Source organism: Hippoglossus hippoglossus, chromosome 24 (assembly GCF_009819705.1).
Source record: "Hippoglossus hippoglossus isolate fHipHip1 chromosome 24, fHipHip1.pri, whole genome shotgun sequence".
Taxonomy (NCBI): Eukaryota; Metazoa; Chordata; class Actinopteri; order Pleuronectiformes; family Pleuronectidae; genus Hippoglossus; species Hippoglossus hippoglossus.
The window spans coordinates 13506977-13524059 of record NC_047174.1 but is presented as its reverse complement, the minus strand read 5'-3'; the positions used below and the strand labels follow the sequence as shown (position 1 = coordinate 13524059).

Genomic DNA, 17083 nt, shown 5'->3' with positions numbered 1-17083 from the left:
GTTAAAAGCACAAGAGGTTTATTTAGTGATTTGTCACCTTCCAAACTCATTCTCTGTGAAGCACTGATCACCAGGATGAGTGTTTTAGTAGTTTTGAGATCATTTGTAAACGAGAATGACAAACAGAAGGGCACAAAGCTCTGCCAAGGCCCAACAGTCCCCTAATGAAACCATTTAAATTCAATAGATCTAGACTTTTATTTGGATCTGCACCGAATTGCACACACTCATAGATATCAGCCGTACATACATGCCCCATTTTTCAGCAAGATCCATTCACTATTCTGTGAGAATCCAGGATCCGCCCCCTGACCAATACCATAACCTTCCACTGGTAATCTGTCCAGTAGTCTTTGTGCAATGATGCTTACTAACAGACAAACACAAAAAGACATAACCTCCTTAGTGGATGTAACAATCACATGTATACACAGACATAGGGAGGTATTGAGAAAATAGAAACAGAGGTCTGAGAGCTGAGTTTTACTAGTTTTTGTTTTTAAAAGATTTTGGCGGGATTTCCAGAGGTCAATCATTGAAATAACTGCTCCACTAAATCCCAGAAACACATATTCATATATATATTACAGTCCATAGCTTTATAATCCATTTTATGCTGATCTTCATGTTTGACTAGTATCAAATTTGACCTTTTTGCACTGTGCGATAAGTTTAGGGATCTCCTAGTATAAAAAACATTGCTCTTTTCAGATGGTTCCATGGTTTTTCTCTTCCATTTCAGTTCCTTTCCAGGAAATTAATGAAGAACTGTAAATACTAAAATAAAAGATCTTCCCAAAACTAATTCACCACACAGTTGTATTTTCCTGTGTCTCCTCAGAGATTAAAAAAATGCTTTTGTGATGTGAAACATCTGAAAAGGAGCCATACGTTTTTTTTTTTTGCCCATGGCATCAGTGTTTGTGTTTCATTTCTGAGAGAAGCAGGAAGTAGCTTGTGCTCTGCTGCCCTCTGCTGGTCCGACTCAGAATTTCAAACCTGAACCAGAACATTTACTGTGAATTAAAATAAGCGTGCGATAAAATGATGTGGATGTTAATTTCACTGATAAAGAGACAAAGTGCAGTGAGGCCTCTGGTAATAAGTTTCCCTGAGGCACATATCTCGGATCTCAGATATTAATTACTATGACTAATCCTGACCTAGAAACCCCGGCGGGATGTGACCTCAGATCAGTATGCAAGCTGACAGGTTGACCCACCTGTATTACTTCAGCCGAGGACGTGCAACATTTTCACTTTCACTTCTTGACATGTTATTAACCAAACTAGATGAGGTCTCAGCAAACGTGAACAAAATTATTCAAGGAGCGGCATTTTTTGGAGCATTTCCATGATTAATAGGCTGCGAGCTGACCTGTTTCCTCAGGCCATCCTGCTGCCTGTTAGTTACAGAAGCTAATAACCATCATCTCAACACGCCGAGCGGAGGCTGTACAGAAGAGAAATACTATCATGTCACATGTGTAACAGTCAAAGCTGACTTGAAATGTATCTTGCTACAGACAATGTCTTACAGCAAATGTTTGTGCATCTCAGGGGCATTTCTGTCCGCACAAAAGATTCTTGGAAGTGTTTCCTTTTGACGAAACATTTAAAACAAGCAATGTGAAGGAAAATCGAGAGATTCAATGTTGTTAAATTTTCAAAGAATGTTCTTTGACTCATAAGTCGAAAAGTGAGTAGACTAATGTGATCTTAATACAGAGACACTAAAAGTGACTTAAGACTAACATTTTATGAAGCTATCTTTCAGACCGTATAAATAGTAAATTAGTATTCGTAAATAAAATCTTAAATAAGTTAAGTAAGTTGTATGAATTGTTTTAAGTGGTACACATGAATGGAGGTCTTATAAAATGTTTTTTATGCAATTCAAATACATTACGATTAAAGAAAGAGATCATAATGGTCAAGCTTAAACGAAAAATGTCAAAGTTGAACTAATAAAAACAAACAACTATGTAATAATTAAAGCAGAGTTTACAATTGATTTACACACAGCTGTGTGTGAGCGAGAATAACACAAAAGGTTCATATGATTGTACTCAGACTGGATCCATTGTCCTGCAATTTTAGGAGTGTGTTAGGAATGTGGTTATTCACCTGGCAAAATATTGAAACATAGCATACAGCTTCCTCTGCTAGTCACTACCGACTGACTTTCGGATTTCTTTTACATCATTTTGACACACTAAAGAAAAAAATGAATTATGCCACATAAACTTCTCTCTACTCTCAGTCGTTTTTGAAAGACTGTTCAGATTAACTTCTTAAGTAGACATGGATCATTTGCAAAAAAAAAGGTTGGGCACAACCCATATAACAGCTTTCATCCCATTTTTAATATGTTTGAATAACCTATATGACTACTTATATATTTGAATAGCATATTTCTCCAGCTGAGGGGTTTCATGACCAAGGGGTTTTTGGTCACATGTGCAGGTGTGTATACTTTTGGAAACCTGTGCTGGAGGTTTTCAATGAGCTTAATGTGTAAAGAAAGTATTGTGTACATGTGTCACATGCTGCTGTAGGCAGACTGTGGAGCCCCTGCCTCTAGCTGCCATTGCTACTGTTTGTGTCTATCTTTTCTTCCAGTGACACGATGCCTCCGACCCCCACAGCTCCCGGCAGCTCAGACCAGTATGACCCAGTCACCTCTGACCTCAGCTGGTTATAGAGCCTCGACTACCAGCTCCAGGATCCATGAGTCACACAGGGTGCAAACACGTGGAATGAGGGATGATTTCCAGCAAAATGGATTAGCTGAGGGGGCATAATGAAATACAAACATAAAGTCAGAGCAAATCCCCCGACCTTAAGCATATTAGTGCGGTAAAGCCTGGACAACCCTCTAAGCACTGGCACATTTAGGCTGATTCAGAAACATAGCAGGCATAAGACATAATACCAGTAAAATAATAAACAGAGCCAAACAGCAGCACTCTGTCTTTCCCTGTGTGATAAGTGATGTGAACTAAATTACTTTTCTTTCCAAGGAGTTTCCAAATAAGTCTGTCACTGTCTGAGAAACTTTCTGATGTAAAGGAGGAGAGCGGAGAGGAGGCAGAGAGCAAGAAGAAGAAGAGGAGGAGGAGGGGATCAATTAGACGTCCCTCAGTTATCTTCTTGTCAACTCAGAGGCTGATAAACAGACAGCTGCCCGCTATAGATTAATTACACAACAGTGTTCATTAATCTGAGCCCTGTCAGTCTGTTAACAGCCCCAACAACACATCACTACCCCCACCGTCCTCATCCAACTCTCACTTTTTACTCCATTTCCCTCTCATTCAACTGCCTCTGCTTCACTTGTTATTACACAACTCACATGTAGCTAAAAGAAACAGTAGAGTGAGTTAATAACTTCAGATCGACACTGAATATGATGAAAGAAAGTATGACTTTTACTTTTACTTGTATTCAGAAATAACTGAATACTTTACTTTGGCTCATCAGCATTATATTATCATAAATATCGGGACTTTGAATAATTTGTGAAGAATGCTTGTTCAAGAAACTGTCGACTCTGAAAAAAGAACCAAACAGACTTTGAGAAAGTTGCCTGTTTTGAGGAGGAGGAAATGTTTCTTAGTGATTGAGGTCATCGTTGGTTAGGAGTGTGCGTCATTCAAAGGGAAACATAGCCTCTCAAGAAACAATGACATTGGTTCAAGATTTTGGATCCGGGGAGAGTGAATCTCTGGTGAGCACGAGTTATTCTTGATGGTTCTCTCTTTTTAAATTTTTTTCTTTAAATATTATGACTTTTTTCTCAATAAATTACAACTTTATTCTTGTAATATCATGAGTTTTTATCATGAAAAATAAAAAACGATGCTCACTCATTGCACTCACTGCAAAACATGATTTTCATTCAATATTTTTTTACAATGGGGGAAAAAGGAATTGCATGATTTGAACAGCAAGTTGTAGTTTATCTTTCTGGCCACACGAGGCTACTGTAAGTCCAGTCATTAAGTAGCATGTGCTGATGGAGAAACAAATGTTGAATGAATGTTCTCACTTATGACACTGATTTTGAAATCACAAAAGCACATTCATACTGAATTCATAGGTCACAAAGTGTGTTGAAGAAGATTAAGGTTTTTGAAGAGTCACAGTTTCTCATTAAAGAAATTGGAGTGTGCTGCAAATCCATTACAAACTTGCAGCTTTAAAAGAGTGACACACCAATCACCTCATATTTTTCCTGCAACAATCTATTGCTATTTAAAATTCACAGTTTAAATGTCCTTCCAAAAAAACCCACATGCAGACACTGAAGGATGGTTGTTCGCCAGGACATTTTGAGCTGCCCTGGCACGATGCGGTGCACGTTACCAAAAGCCAAAATTCCCTTCCACCCCAACCCGCCAACTGTGGCTCTGCAGCCTCTGTGAGAGGTGAGAGTGCGACCGTGAATGGCAGCAGCGAAAGAAGACAAAGTGAGAAAGCAGAGGAGAGGAGGAGTGGAGAGGAGGAAGGAATGAGAGAGGTCTAAATCAATGCCATCCACTTCAGCTCAGTGCCAAGAAAGACAGATGCTCTCTCTATCCGTTTGCATGTGTGTGTGTGTGTGTGTGTGTGTGTGTGTGTGTGTGTGTGTGTGTGTGTGTGTGTGTGTGTGTGTGTGTGTGTGTGCGTGTGTGTGCGCGCACACACGTGCATGCATGCATGCTCAGACACACATATCAATCAGGAGTTATCTTCCTTCGAGTCAATTTCTGCTTTGACCAGTTTCATCACAGATCAATGTGGAAGATGGAATGTAAGACACACTGAGCCGAATTCAAATTAAACTTGAAATTAAAACGGGTATCGATCACAGCATCCAACTTTCTTTTCTGTCCATTAAGAAGTTGAATGAGTGCCACAGTCATTGTGCATGTTGAGCTGGAGCAGGAGCACAGAGGCAGTTTGGCAGATTCTATGCAAAGAAATACTGTATGCTGTGTGTGTGTGTGTGTGTGTGTGTGTGTGTGTGTGTGTGTGTGTGTGTGTGTGTGTGTGTGTGTGTGTGTGTGTGTGTGTGTGTGTGTGTGTGGGTATCTGGTGGAGGAGATTGTATATGACTTGTTGTACGTAATTTAAATCCATATTTTATCTTCCTACAAGAATCTAATAAAATCTGATATGGGTTTGAGCTTGAACTTTTAAGGAGGGGACATGTTGGAGATTCTGAACCTGCCTCACTTTTAACCTCTTGTCAGAACCTCCTTCCCTCTCAGTCTGGGCAGTCCACTGCCTTGGAGCTCGCCCAGTATCATTAATACACGCTGCAATAAAACGCCTACTCGAATTGGCATCTCTGTGCGTGCATGTCAGAGCCCTAACGGCCCACTTCCCTATTCAATAAAGACACAAGTTAGCATTTCTACCCCTGAAGCAAGGACTGGGTGACCCTGTTAAATCAGACACACTATCTCCGCTCCATATGTATACATGCAGCAAACCCAGCAAAGCTACAAAAATAACTCCTGCCGTGCAGCGCACAGAGCACGAGTCTCCATCTGTCAAGAAACACGAGGAAACAACCTGCTCCCTCATTGCACGGCTATAATTCATGGAACGTCACAGTTTAGTGTTGAAAATGCAGCAAGAATAGAAACAGGTTTAAACACAGTCTAAATATGTGACCTGATCTCTGGGGAGTCAGCACTAAACAGCAGAACAAATGCTGAACGGACACGTTACAATATTAAAATGTTACGATCTTGCACCATCGGGGTTTGTTCTGCTGTGTGTGTTTTCACAAAGTGCTGGCAGAGAGAGCTGGGAACTTGTTGCAGAAGTCAAATCTGCATAGCCAGCATACCAGTGTGCAGCCTTGGCTCGCACCAACACACACACATTCAAACAGCCCACCTGTAACTGTTTATGAATCGTCTGTGCCTGGGGTCTAACTGCCACCGCCTCCTCGGTCCTCACCACTCCCACCACCTGCCTCAGCTGTGCTCTCGCCAGCTCTCTCGGCCCCTCGCTCGTCCCACTGGCCCTGGCCCCGATCTCCACCACTCCTCGCCCCCCAGCCATAGCCAGTGGCTCAACCCGGCTGCAGCATGCCTCCAGGCTGGATCGAGTGCAAGTCGGGCGCTCTACACCCACAGCAACCAAGCGACTCGATGATCGAGTTTCCACTTCTGTCACCGGCCATCAAGCTGGTGGGGGCTGTGGTGGCTGTGCTATTACTGACCCACTGACATTTACAGTGGGGCTTTACTAGTTATCACCTTGTCTGTTGTACACGCTGTCGTGTGCTGTCGCTTACTTTGTCTCCCTATGAGCCACAGTGACAACATAAACGTTTTGTGTCATTTAAGTCACTGAAATTCAACTTTTATGCATGAATTATAGTAAAGAAGTAAACTAAAACATTTCACTCTGTTAAATAAGCATCTTCTAGCAGTGCACCTTACAAATCTGGGTGCATTTTAAATCATTTCTCTCTATGGGTGAGATATTTTCAGTGAGGCTATAATGGGTTTGACAGCAGCGAGATGTTTATGTGCAGCGATCTGAAATACCACCATGCAGCTCTCTCCACCTACACGGGTAGGCAGTGGACTGGAGGTTGTCAGCAGTCCTTCTGGGAAATGTTAGAGATCACAAGAGAGAAGAGGAAGACAAGAATACAGGCTCAACAAGGACTGCTATATCTGTAAATGAGTCTATCCAAAGTTGGACTTTACATAAGTCTTTATTTAGGAAAACAGAGTCCGACCGATTTATCACTTTGCCCATATTATCGGCCGTTTTTTGGCTTATTGGAGTCATATTGGTGAGTGTCGGCATCGGCCAGAATTTCCTGTGAAGAGTGTGAACGGGCAGTGGGGTTTGGGACTACTTCTCCAAAGATGGTGGTGTAGTTGTCTGCAATACCTGTAAAGTAAAAATAAGCCAGGGATCTAAACCATATCAGCTCACGTGTCAATATCGGATATTTCTTCCGCCCGAATATCCCTACTATAAACATTATTACGCAAATATCTGATAATCTCCAATTGCACCAGCCTCCTTCATCACAGAATCAACGTGCATGTGTAAATTGAAGTTCTAATGCACCAGAATTGGTTCCCCTTCCTGCAGACTGTGTCTTTAAATCATGAAAACCTGTGGATCAACTCGAGCTGTAAAACTATTCTCACATTAACGTCCCGCTCGCATGGCGTGAGGCTGAAACTGATATCATTACTCACACTGTAGCTGTAAGCGTCAAAATACACACTAATCAAAAATGGATTTAGGTGTTATTTTAAAAAAAATGAGCTGTTACTGCTCTGTTGGATTTATTGTCAGAGACAACGCGAATAAAATGATGCGTTCCGATATCAGAGGGGTGGATTGGACTTCATTCAGGAGGCGAACATGTTATTTGAAGATAAGGAGAAATATGCAACTTAGATCACGATGCACAAATTATTCCATTGATCCCTCCAGGTTCACTTATTATCCTCTCTTTTGCTACAGCTAATGTAGCATGACGAGGAATAAGCTGGTCTCCTATAAAATCCTCACAAGTTGTTTTTTTCTTTTTGCTCTAACTAGCTCACTGAGGCTGATGTCGATGCCTTGAGGCTGTTTGATAGCCCTGGGATCAAGACAAAGTATTTAAACAGCTCCCATATAAATCATGCAATGGAGGGAAAAATTAAAATGGACTAACATTATCTCTCATTTAGCGTATTTACTCTTTCTGCAGCAAACTGACACTGATGTACAGTTTATGCATCTTCACTCAGTATGTTGCTGTCTGAGTATAATCGACCTGTGTCTACCACTGACCCTGACCTTGTGTGAAGGATATAAACTCTTGCTGTTTATTAGAATCCCATTAAAACAGCCCTGTTGCTAATTACCACCGTTTCCGTGCTGCTTTCTTGAGCACTTTATTTTGTCACAGTTATTGTCGGGTTATAAAAGTTTTGACCCATTTTCTAGACACTAATTACTGACCTCGTATAGCCACGACAAAATGCTAGTGCTAATGAATGCAACACATTAACACGCATGTAGCCTTTGTGCCACACACCCACCTACACAGACACACTTGAACCATGCATGTCAACATCAGACCAAGAAGTGCAACATAAAAAACATGTTTTGAGGTTGACGTACTTCTGGTACACTTGCTCCAGAACATCAAACACTTCACACTGTCAGAATGGAGAAGCTTTAAGAGCACAATGTTTAAAACATGGAAATATAATGTTAGGCTACGGTGTTAGCCTCAAGTTTTGGATTAGCATGTGTGCTGGGGGCTGAAGAAGGGGGAGGTAGAGGGGAGAGAATAGAGATGAGAGCCAAAGCTTTAAGCAAAACCAAAGCTCAGCTGTGAAGAGCAGTCTGACAACAAGACTACAAGACGGGTGAATGCACGATGAACGCACAAGCCAGAGGGCAGAGGTAGTAGTTATTTCATACTCACACACACACACACATACGTAAACACGCACACACACACACACACACACACACACACACACACACACACACACACACACACACACACACACACACACACACACACACACACACACCTTTGTTGACCTTTTACAGTTTACTATTTGTCTGCCCGGTTTGGTGGGGACAGCACTGGAAGTCTGCCAGACTGGAAACCACTTCACCCATGCCCACCTGGTGTGTTCATAAACACATACACACACACACACACACACACACACACACACACACACACACACACACACACACACACACACACACACACACACACACACAAACACACACACACAGACACACAGACTTAGAGGACAAGGCTGGGGGAGTCTGCCAAGCAGAGGAAGCCTTGTGTCAATCAAGTGTCAGGGCAACCAGGGGAGAAGGATATCAGGCCATGGGTGAGACACTAAAAATATCCCTGCCCACCTTGAGAGTCAGGGTCAGACACACACACACACACACACACACACACACACACACACACACACACACACAGACTCACTAGCAATGCATGTGCATACACGCTACTCTCATTAAATTGACAAAAAACATAAATACCATTCTTTGTGTGCGCACACAGGGCTGTGCAAGATCATCTGGATTTGACAAGTGAAGCGACCCCCACTTCTAAGTAACATCAAACTACTTTCCTTAATAAAGACTTCGACTACAGCACAAATCAGATGGGTATTTTTCCTCGAGGGAAGTCTGGGTGATTTTGATACGGCACATGCAAATTTTACTATAACGTTTGTGAAATCCACTTATAGTATCCCAGGAGTAACTAGAGTTATAAAATACTGTTTTCATACTCGTTGGTCCTCTTTGGGTTTTAGGATTTGTCTACACTAGTGCAATTATTTCTTTGAATTGATATTTTCCCTTTCATTTAAAACAAAAACAAATCTCTGTCCACACGACCTTCATTTTACAAAATATCTCCGTCCAGATGAGAACAAAAACACCTACAAATAGTCAAACAAGCTCCTCAGAAGGCAGCGATAAAGTCTCCATCAATGATACAACAAATACCAGAGAAGAACGTTGTGAGAGGAGAGGAGAGGAGAGGAGAGGAGAGTTGTAGAAAGGGTCCTTCTAGCACGTGCGAACCCTTTATAACCTATTTTCTGGTGGCCCACAACACAGCAGAATCAGTTGTCATGGCAACATGCACTTCATATCTCAGCACTCATCATCATCACCATTATCATCATCATTATGATTATCATCATCATCATCATCATCATCATCATCATCATCATCATCATCATCATCATCAATAGTGCTCCATAGCAAAGGGGAGAAACAAGGGAGCATGCTGCTACAGTTAATCTAGTCTTTTCTGGGGAGGCTCATGCGGATGGAACAAAAGGAGAGTGGAGATGGAGTCTAAGAAAAGACTTGGCAGAGCAATGTAGTTATGTCATGTGTGTGGAGTCATTCTCGAGCGTTTCTCCCTGTTCCTGCTGACACACCACCTCCACCTGAATGCATGACAGCAGGCACTGGAGGAGAGATGTGGAAACAAAACAGCAAAGTTGTGACTGAACAAAAAAAAAAAAGAAAAGAAAGGAGGGTTGAAACCAGAAGGGAAGAGGATGTCATACTTTGGGCAACGGCGTTTCGGATGACCGGACTTTCTTGGGAGATATCTGTGAAGAGAGCAAGAGAATTATTGTCTTGTTGCCCCCTCTTCAGAGATATCTCCTGTGGCATATTGCTGTTCTCTGTTACAGGACTTCAGTGGATGTCTGAGCACATTATTAGACCTGTAAGTGGTTCCTCAAAGATTATGCACAGCAATTTAGCTTAATGCTCACAGTAGTGCATCGTGAAAGATTAAAAGTGAGTCGGTTGTGGGACGAGGGATCTTAACATCTTATCAAGGTCAACAGAAATGGTGTAAGCAGGTGTTGTAAAACACGCGAGACAAAGGGTCCCTACGTTCAGAGCTGAGGGGCACTGGCCCACTGAGAGGTTGGAATATGGGTCACACGCAGTAAGATGGGACCCACAGAAAGTACAATGGAAGAGAAAAGAAAAGTCACAGTTTAAGCAGTGACCCTGTGAAGACCCACGAGGCCTAATACAACCTGCAGTATGCAAGAGAAGGCCCCCTCGCAGTGCAAAATAATCACTTGTTCTGCTACAACCCAGGGAAAGGTGCACAGAAATATTAATCTTCACGTTTATAAATGACAGCTAACATTATCCATATCAAATTTCAGTTGATTAAATAGGTCGAAATGATATGTAAAGAAGAACCAATGAACAACAACACATCAGAGGAGACACTCAGAAGGTTCGGAGACAAGAGGAGACACACAATCACAGGCCGAATGAAAAGGGACCTCAGTTTGTATTTGGGCTTCTGATGGTTATGGTTTGATTTAATACATAAGTTTAATAAGGTACTGTCATTAAAGCTGCATTAAGCAATTTTTGACCAGCAGGGGGCAGAAGCTCTTTGAGTTTATAAAGACCTTGTGGTTAAGATGTGTATCGTAAGTCTCTGCGAAGTATCTATGTAATATTCACTGGCCTATATCTTTATCCTAACTACATTTTGCACATGGTTTGGGTCTTTTTTTTCTTTCTTTGATAATTCATAGAATAAGGTATAACATAAAATAAACCCTTGTTACAGTAAATGGTCTTCAGATACTCAAATTTCTACTCTACTCTACCTTTTTGTTTACCTCAGTTGTCTGCAGGCTGAGCTGAGATAGGTAATGAGTTAGTGAGATATGTTGGATGTTTTTTATGTTTGATATAAAGCCATTGAAATATGACGACACTGTATTGTTACAGTAGCTAAAGCAGAGAAGACTCATTGAATTGAGTGCGGGCTGATGTTAAAGGGTATGAATTGAACAAATTAAGGTCTCGGTTAGTTTGGTTTGTTGTTTGTTTTTTAAATGTTCACAAAGTTTAAGGGAAACAGCAATGATTTCAAATGAAAGCCAAATATTTAAGCTATGATTTTTTTTTTTCATGATTCTATCTTCTTCGGAGGCTGAGAAATTAAGTTTTTGTAAATGTTGGCAATTCTGTCAGCTCTTCAGAAACCCCTCAGGTTTCAGGGGGTCGTTTTCAAACAACACTTTTACGGTTTTAGAGTGATTTTATATTTGGCACCTGAGGTCCTGATGGGTTAAATGTTGTATGAGGGAGTCATTCAATGTTAGTTTAATATTTAAAAAAAAGCTCAATGCAGCTTTAAAGCAATATCATTTATATTGATTTGACTATAATCTTATATGTGAAATGGAAAATTGAACAGTGTGAAGTAGCCAGGTGGCACTGGAGAATTTTCTATTTTGCCTCTGAGGAAAGACAACATAGTGTAGCAAGGGGACAGTGAAAGTGAAAAACAGCTGCACAGAGTGAGTTTGCAAAGAAAGAAAAGTCAAATGAATAGATTTGAGACAGTGGATGGAAGAAATGAGGATTGTGCAAATCTAAATTCATACATAAAGACAGAGAGAGGAAGGATGTGGGTGAGAAACAGAAGAATGAAGAGTCCTTGTTACTAATTTGTGCCCCAGTGCTCAGGCCTGACACCCTCTGTCTATTCACTCTCTACCTTCATTGGTGCCAGCTGGATGGGGGTGATATAGGAGGGGTCCACCATGGGCTTGGGCCGGTTGGCAGTATCCGCCAGGAGGCTCTGCCATTGCTGCGGCAGCCCGGTGAACTTCTGCTCCCGCGGGTCGAAGCCCGTGTGGACCCGGTGCTCGAAATTAGACGGAGCAGAGATCTCCAGCCGTTTCTTCTTCTTCCCAAACATGCTGGAAAACCCTGGCAAACCTGGACAACGAAAGAAGAGAGCTGAAGATTAACACTCAAAACTCATCACTGCAACTCTTATTCTGAAAGGCAACACAATTTCTCGCCTTTCATTTCAATCTGTCTTCCTCAAACTGTTCTCCGCTTCCTGTCTAGCACTATGACATTAGCCGTGTCTCAATTCAGAGCTGCATCCTTCGGAGGCTGCATTTGAAGCATTTCCCATTTCGAAGGCTTCTCAAAATGCGGCCCACAAATCCCCGATCCATCCGGGTGGATCCCTCTCGGGTGGATCCCTCTCGGGCCAACCTATCCCAGTTTTCATTGCAATCTGTTTTTTTAAAGAGGTAATGATGCAAGTGACAAGACGTTCAATGCTGAAGTATCAGGCTTAAACTCAACCAAACCGCAAACTCTACACGGTCAACCAATGGGCATTAAAACATTATTGTTGGGTCCAACTACAGCTCTGTCCGCGCTGTAGACCGTATTGTCTCATTTCGGTTCGACCTTCGCAGTCTACTCGGTCCACAAAGGAGACGGCACCAGAATTGGGTCCCAGCTAGTGAATGCTGTATGTGGGTGGTGTGACACTATCAGGTGGAGTGGACACAGGCGAGTGTTATTAATCCAGTTTGGATCAATGCTTGATCAAATTGAAAATCCCAACATATAATATAACATGAGACATGCAGTAATATTGCACGCACCAGGGCACAAGCAATTGCTGTTTTTGACATCTAATTAGCACAGTGATCGGGTCTTTAAAGAGAAGCTGCGTACTGTGTTCAGAGTTTTGATTAATGATTCCTCCATGTAAGGTTTTTTAGAGCTGAAAATGTCATGAAAACAAGTTTTTTTCCCTCCAGCTCAACTTAACAAGCAAACCATAAAACTTATCATAAAACTTATCATAAAATCTCATAAAAGTAAAAAAAAAAATCAGTATTTCAAGAGTGTGCAACAACAAATATGCATCAAGATTTATCAAATATCTTGCCAACTATTTATCATTCCCTAATAATCATTCTGACGATTAAAAAATCAGCACAGCAATCAATTAGGCTGTGCCAATCAGGGCTGCAAGCTGCATGGTTCAAGCGTCCCAGGTCGGTCAGGCTGATTGGCTGCAAATGCCGGTTTTATACGGAATGTTTGGTGTTGTGCTGTTACGCACTCTGCTGCTCTGTAGCATGCCACGCTCTGCCTCAAAAAGCTGCAGGATACAAACACAAAAATGAACAAGCAACAAAAACATGCTAGAAAACCTAGTGACCACTTTGGTTATATAATATAAACATCATAAAATCAAGCTGATGCACTGAAGCAAAAAGCGAATAGACTTTGTTTTTTTTTACATGAGGTGTGATAGTGGTTTACAGTATGCAGCTACTGTAAGAGGCACGGCGTGCATGGCAGCTGCACCGCTCCTGCCTCCATACCAAGAGGAACTGTTTGGAAATCCCACTGTGGTTTGGGTGGGTGCATGACGTCCAGTCACAGGAACCAAATGTCATGCTGTTGTTGTTGTGCCAGTGAATGGAGCCTATTGTGTCACTTCCTTCTAGAAGGCATTGTCCTCAGAGTAAAACAAAGTCATCCTTCTTCCTCCTCCTCTTTCTTATTTTTCCTCTCCCGCCTCTGTTATGGCTTACAGATAATGTTTGCTGTGCCAGTCCATACTACTAATTCCTGCATTAACATATATTGTACATTATACATATTGTGCATTATACTCAAAACAAGCAAGAAACCTACACTTGAGCAAACATGGAGGGTAAACCAGTAGAGGATTGAATATCTTGAATATTTGCCTGTTGGCTACACCCCACCCTCCTCAAACTTTCACTTCTTTGACACTACTTATGCAGAAGAGTGTTTCAAGGGACTTCAGGGACCCCAGGAAAAAGGAACCCTGGGGGGGCCTACATCGAACCAAACCAAATAACATAGTCAAATGTCCTTCTAAGCCTTCAACACAATCATGGCACAACAGATATTTAGGAAGGACACTGCTGCCTTTAGAAAGCTCAATACTGGATCAGGTGTTGAGTCATAGGTGGAAAGATCATTCCACAGGCAGGTTTTGAGAACTCTGTGCTCTAAGTTTGCACTGAAAGATTGTGTGTAAGTGTGTAATTTTAAGTGTGTAATTTTGAGAAATACAAAATGTGCATTATTTTAGAGAAAAGAAAAGATATACAGTGTTTTAGCCTGAGCAGAACAATTTTACATTTATTGTGATAAATAGTTCTTAAATTTTAACTGTGTCGTTATTAGTATAATGAGTTACAATAATATATCTAAGAGCAGGGTGCATCCAACAAAAACCTCCACCACAGCATCACATTATAGCCCAGAGGGGTTATATCCAACAACTGATAGAAACTATCTAGAGTTACAGATTTAACGGGGAAAAAAAGAGAGGTAGGCTGGAAAACACACATTCTATTTGTCTCTCTTGTTCCATTCCATCGTCTAATTAACTTAAAACACAACTTGAATACTCTTCACAGGTTTCCAGATAACCAGCAAAAAGAAATGTCAAACAGTCCACAGCCTGTGCTGAGCCACAATTCTCTTATGCAAAGCAGACATGTCAGCAACCCTCTCCACTTTTGGCAGATGTCCACCAAATCTACACAAATCGACCCGAGGCTACTGACTTTGTTACTATTTTTAGAGCAGGCATAAAATGGCTTCAGCGGTTTAAATTTGAGATTGGAAATTGATTTCCCAAGATAAAGTCAATAAAGACAACATCAAGGATAAGGCTGAAAAACAACTCTTGGGAGAGACAAGTGTGACAGAAGGCGCTGCTCAAATATTTGGTAAACATCGGCCATAAAGTGGCTTTCTGCAGTCACCACACTGAGACACACAGTGACTAAATGGGGCTTGATTGCAGCTTTGCACTGAATCATCTTCTGACACACGCAGTAGCTGAAGCCCTTGTTACCTAAGAGCAACACAAACACACACAAAAAAAACCCCACATCCCATAATGCTGGATCCCACTCTGAACCAGACGTGAAGTCCAGTGCAAGGGACTGCCTCTAAGAACTGTTTCTAATTGGGTGTATGGATGGTGGCACTGTTGGTGAACCTCAACCAGGTAAAACCAATAATACAAGAGTAAATTGATAAATGAGTACGTCTGCTTTAATGTTAGCAGCAAATATTAGCATGTCCAGCTAACTTACTTACAATACAGTGGCTTTTGTAGCATTTATATTAAGATATTAGGAGGTAAAAAAAAGAATTATGATAATGATATAATGGCCAATATGTATATATTTATAAAATCTAATCATGTCTTTTTTTCTCAATCATGTCTGTACTGATTTTCATGTCAAAATCAAACCATCAAAAGGAATCAAGATTTCCGTTTAGTGGACAACCCGATTTATCTCCTGAGCCACAGTCTCCCCTGACAGAATCCAAGAACCAAAAACTTGACAGTAAACAGTAGGAGACTAGACTGTGCAGACAGCTGGTATGAACTACACCTTTCTTTTATCTAAATTTAATTTCATGATGGATAAAATGTACTAGGGAACACCCTGTTTCACCGTCTCTGTGGTCTGTGCGCAGCCACATGGAAGCCCCTGACCTAGATGGTACATCTTGGGAATGAGATTATTAAAGGCTAGTGGGGCTTAAGTAGTCTAGTCCAAGCTCAACTGCTAAGACACACAACAACACATGTGCACACACACATACACACATAGTGAATGCATGTAAGACAACAGATGGAGGTGAACGTATATGCAGGCATGCCTTACTCCTGCAGAGCTTTTAGCAGTCGCCCTCTCACAACAGTTGAAAAACAGGTTTGGACTGAAGTGTACTTTAAGGGTAGCGGCCCCTGGGAATTGCCTGTGTGCAGAGGCCATAGGAATATATGTACTGCTCAACCTCTCCTGGCTGCCACATAAGCACCTCTTCAGCTGTAATTTATGGGCAGGTTGTGAAGCACTTTGTGAAGTTTCAGACTTAATGCCTGCAAGGTTATTCTGCCAAAGAGAAGCAATGTCACTCTGATGAGAAATTGCACCTGCTAATATACGGCAGAGATTCTGAAACTACATTATTCTGCAGTGTGCGTGTCACTGTGTGTAAGACTGGCGTGAGCTGTGACTGTGTGTGTGTGTGTATTGTGTGTATTCACTCATAAAACACAGCTCTCAGGGCTCTGGTGCGGAGTGCAGCTTGAATAACTAAAAATGTAGATTGTTCTGCCCCATGAATATTTGCCCTATAAGTTTGTGAAAGCGATATATTTTTATGTTCCCGTCACACTTGTGCATGATGTTACGAGAATCATGATATAACCACGTGTCCATAACCATGACTTTAACATCCATTACACTCAAAACAGAGACATGCTCAGTCATGCATATGTAAACACATACGTATATATATAGTGGATGAACCTGGACAACACACACGCAAACACATGCATATCAACGAATACACACAAACCTACTTAAAGGGGAGACTAGTCCCAAGGCAGAGATCCTGACTCCCAGGCTGATTTGTCTCCAAACCATCTGTCACCATCTGAGCCTCCACAGGCATTTCCCCTTTTGTACAACAACACCTCAACGGACACACACTTTCACTGGAAGCTGCCCCATGCATGCTACAGTCAAACATTGACTCATTGCGTGTGTGTGTGTGTTGGTGTCAACTTGTGCCTTGTACGTATAGTGCATCTATTTTTGTTTCCCATGCGCATGTTAGCACTCAGCATGGCGTAATCGTGTTTTCAAAACAGCACATTTATTTTGTATCCTTTAGATTGTAAT

General features: G+C 41.6%; 1 protein-coding gene across 7 annotated transcripts in view; it reads right to left on the bottom strand.

Annotated features, from left to right (window-relative positions):
* Window positions 1-17083, bottom strand: part of pak7 (p21 protein (Cdc42/Rac)-activated kinase 7) — a 76445-nt gene that overhangs the window by 31734 nt on the left and 27628 nt on the right. For 4 of the 7 annotated variants that reach the window (XR_004613309.1, XM_034580353.1, XM_034580352.1 and 1 more), the window contains 2 exons: window positions 12070-12293; window positions 10091-10135 (listed from right to left, as the gene is read on the bottom strand). Coding sequence is in view for 6 of the 7 variants with exons in the window: in XM_034580349.1 (XP_034436240.1) it covers window positions 10091-10135; window positions 12070-12293 (269 nt within the window). In the remaining variant the exon portion in view is untranslated. Of the gene's footprint in view, window positions 1-5891; window positions 6380-10090; window positions 10136-12069; window positions 12294-17083 lie in introns of those variants that run through there. The other 3 variants (XM_034580354.1, XM_034580350.1, XM_034580355.1) reach the window with 2 other exon arrangements.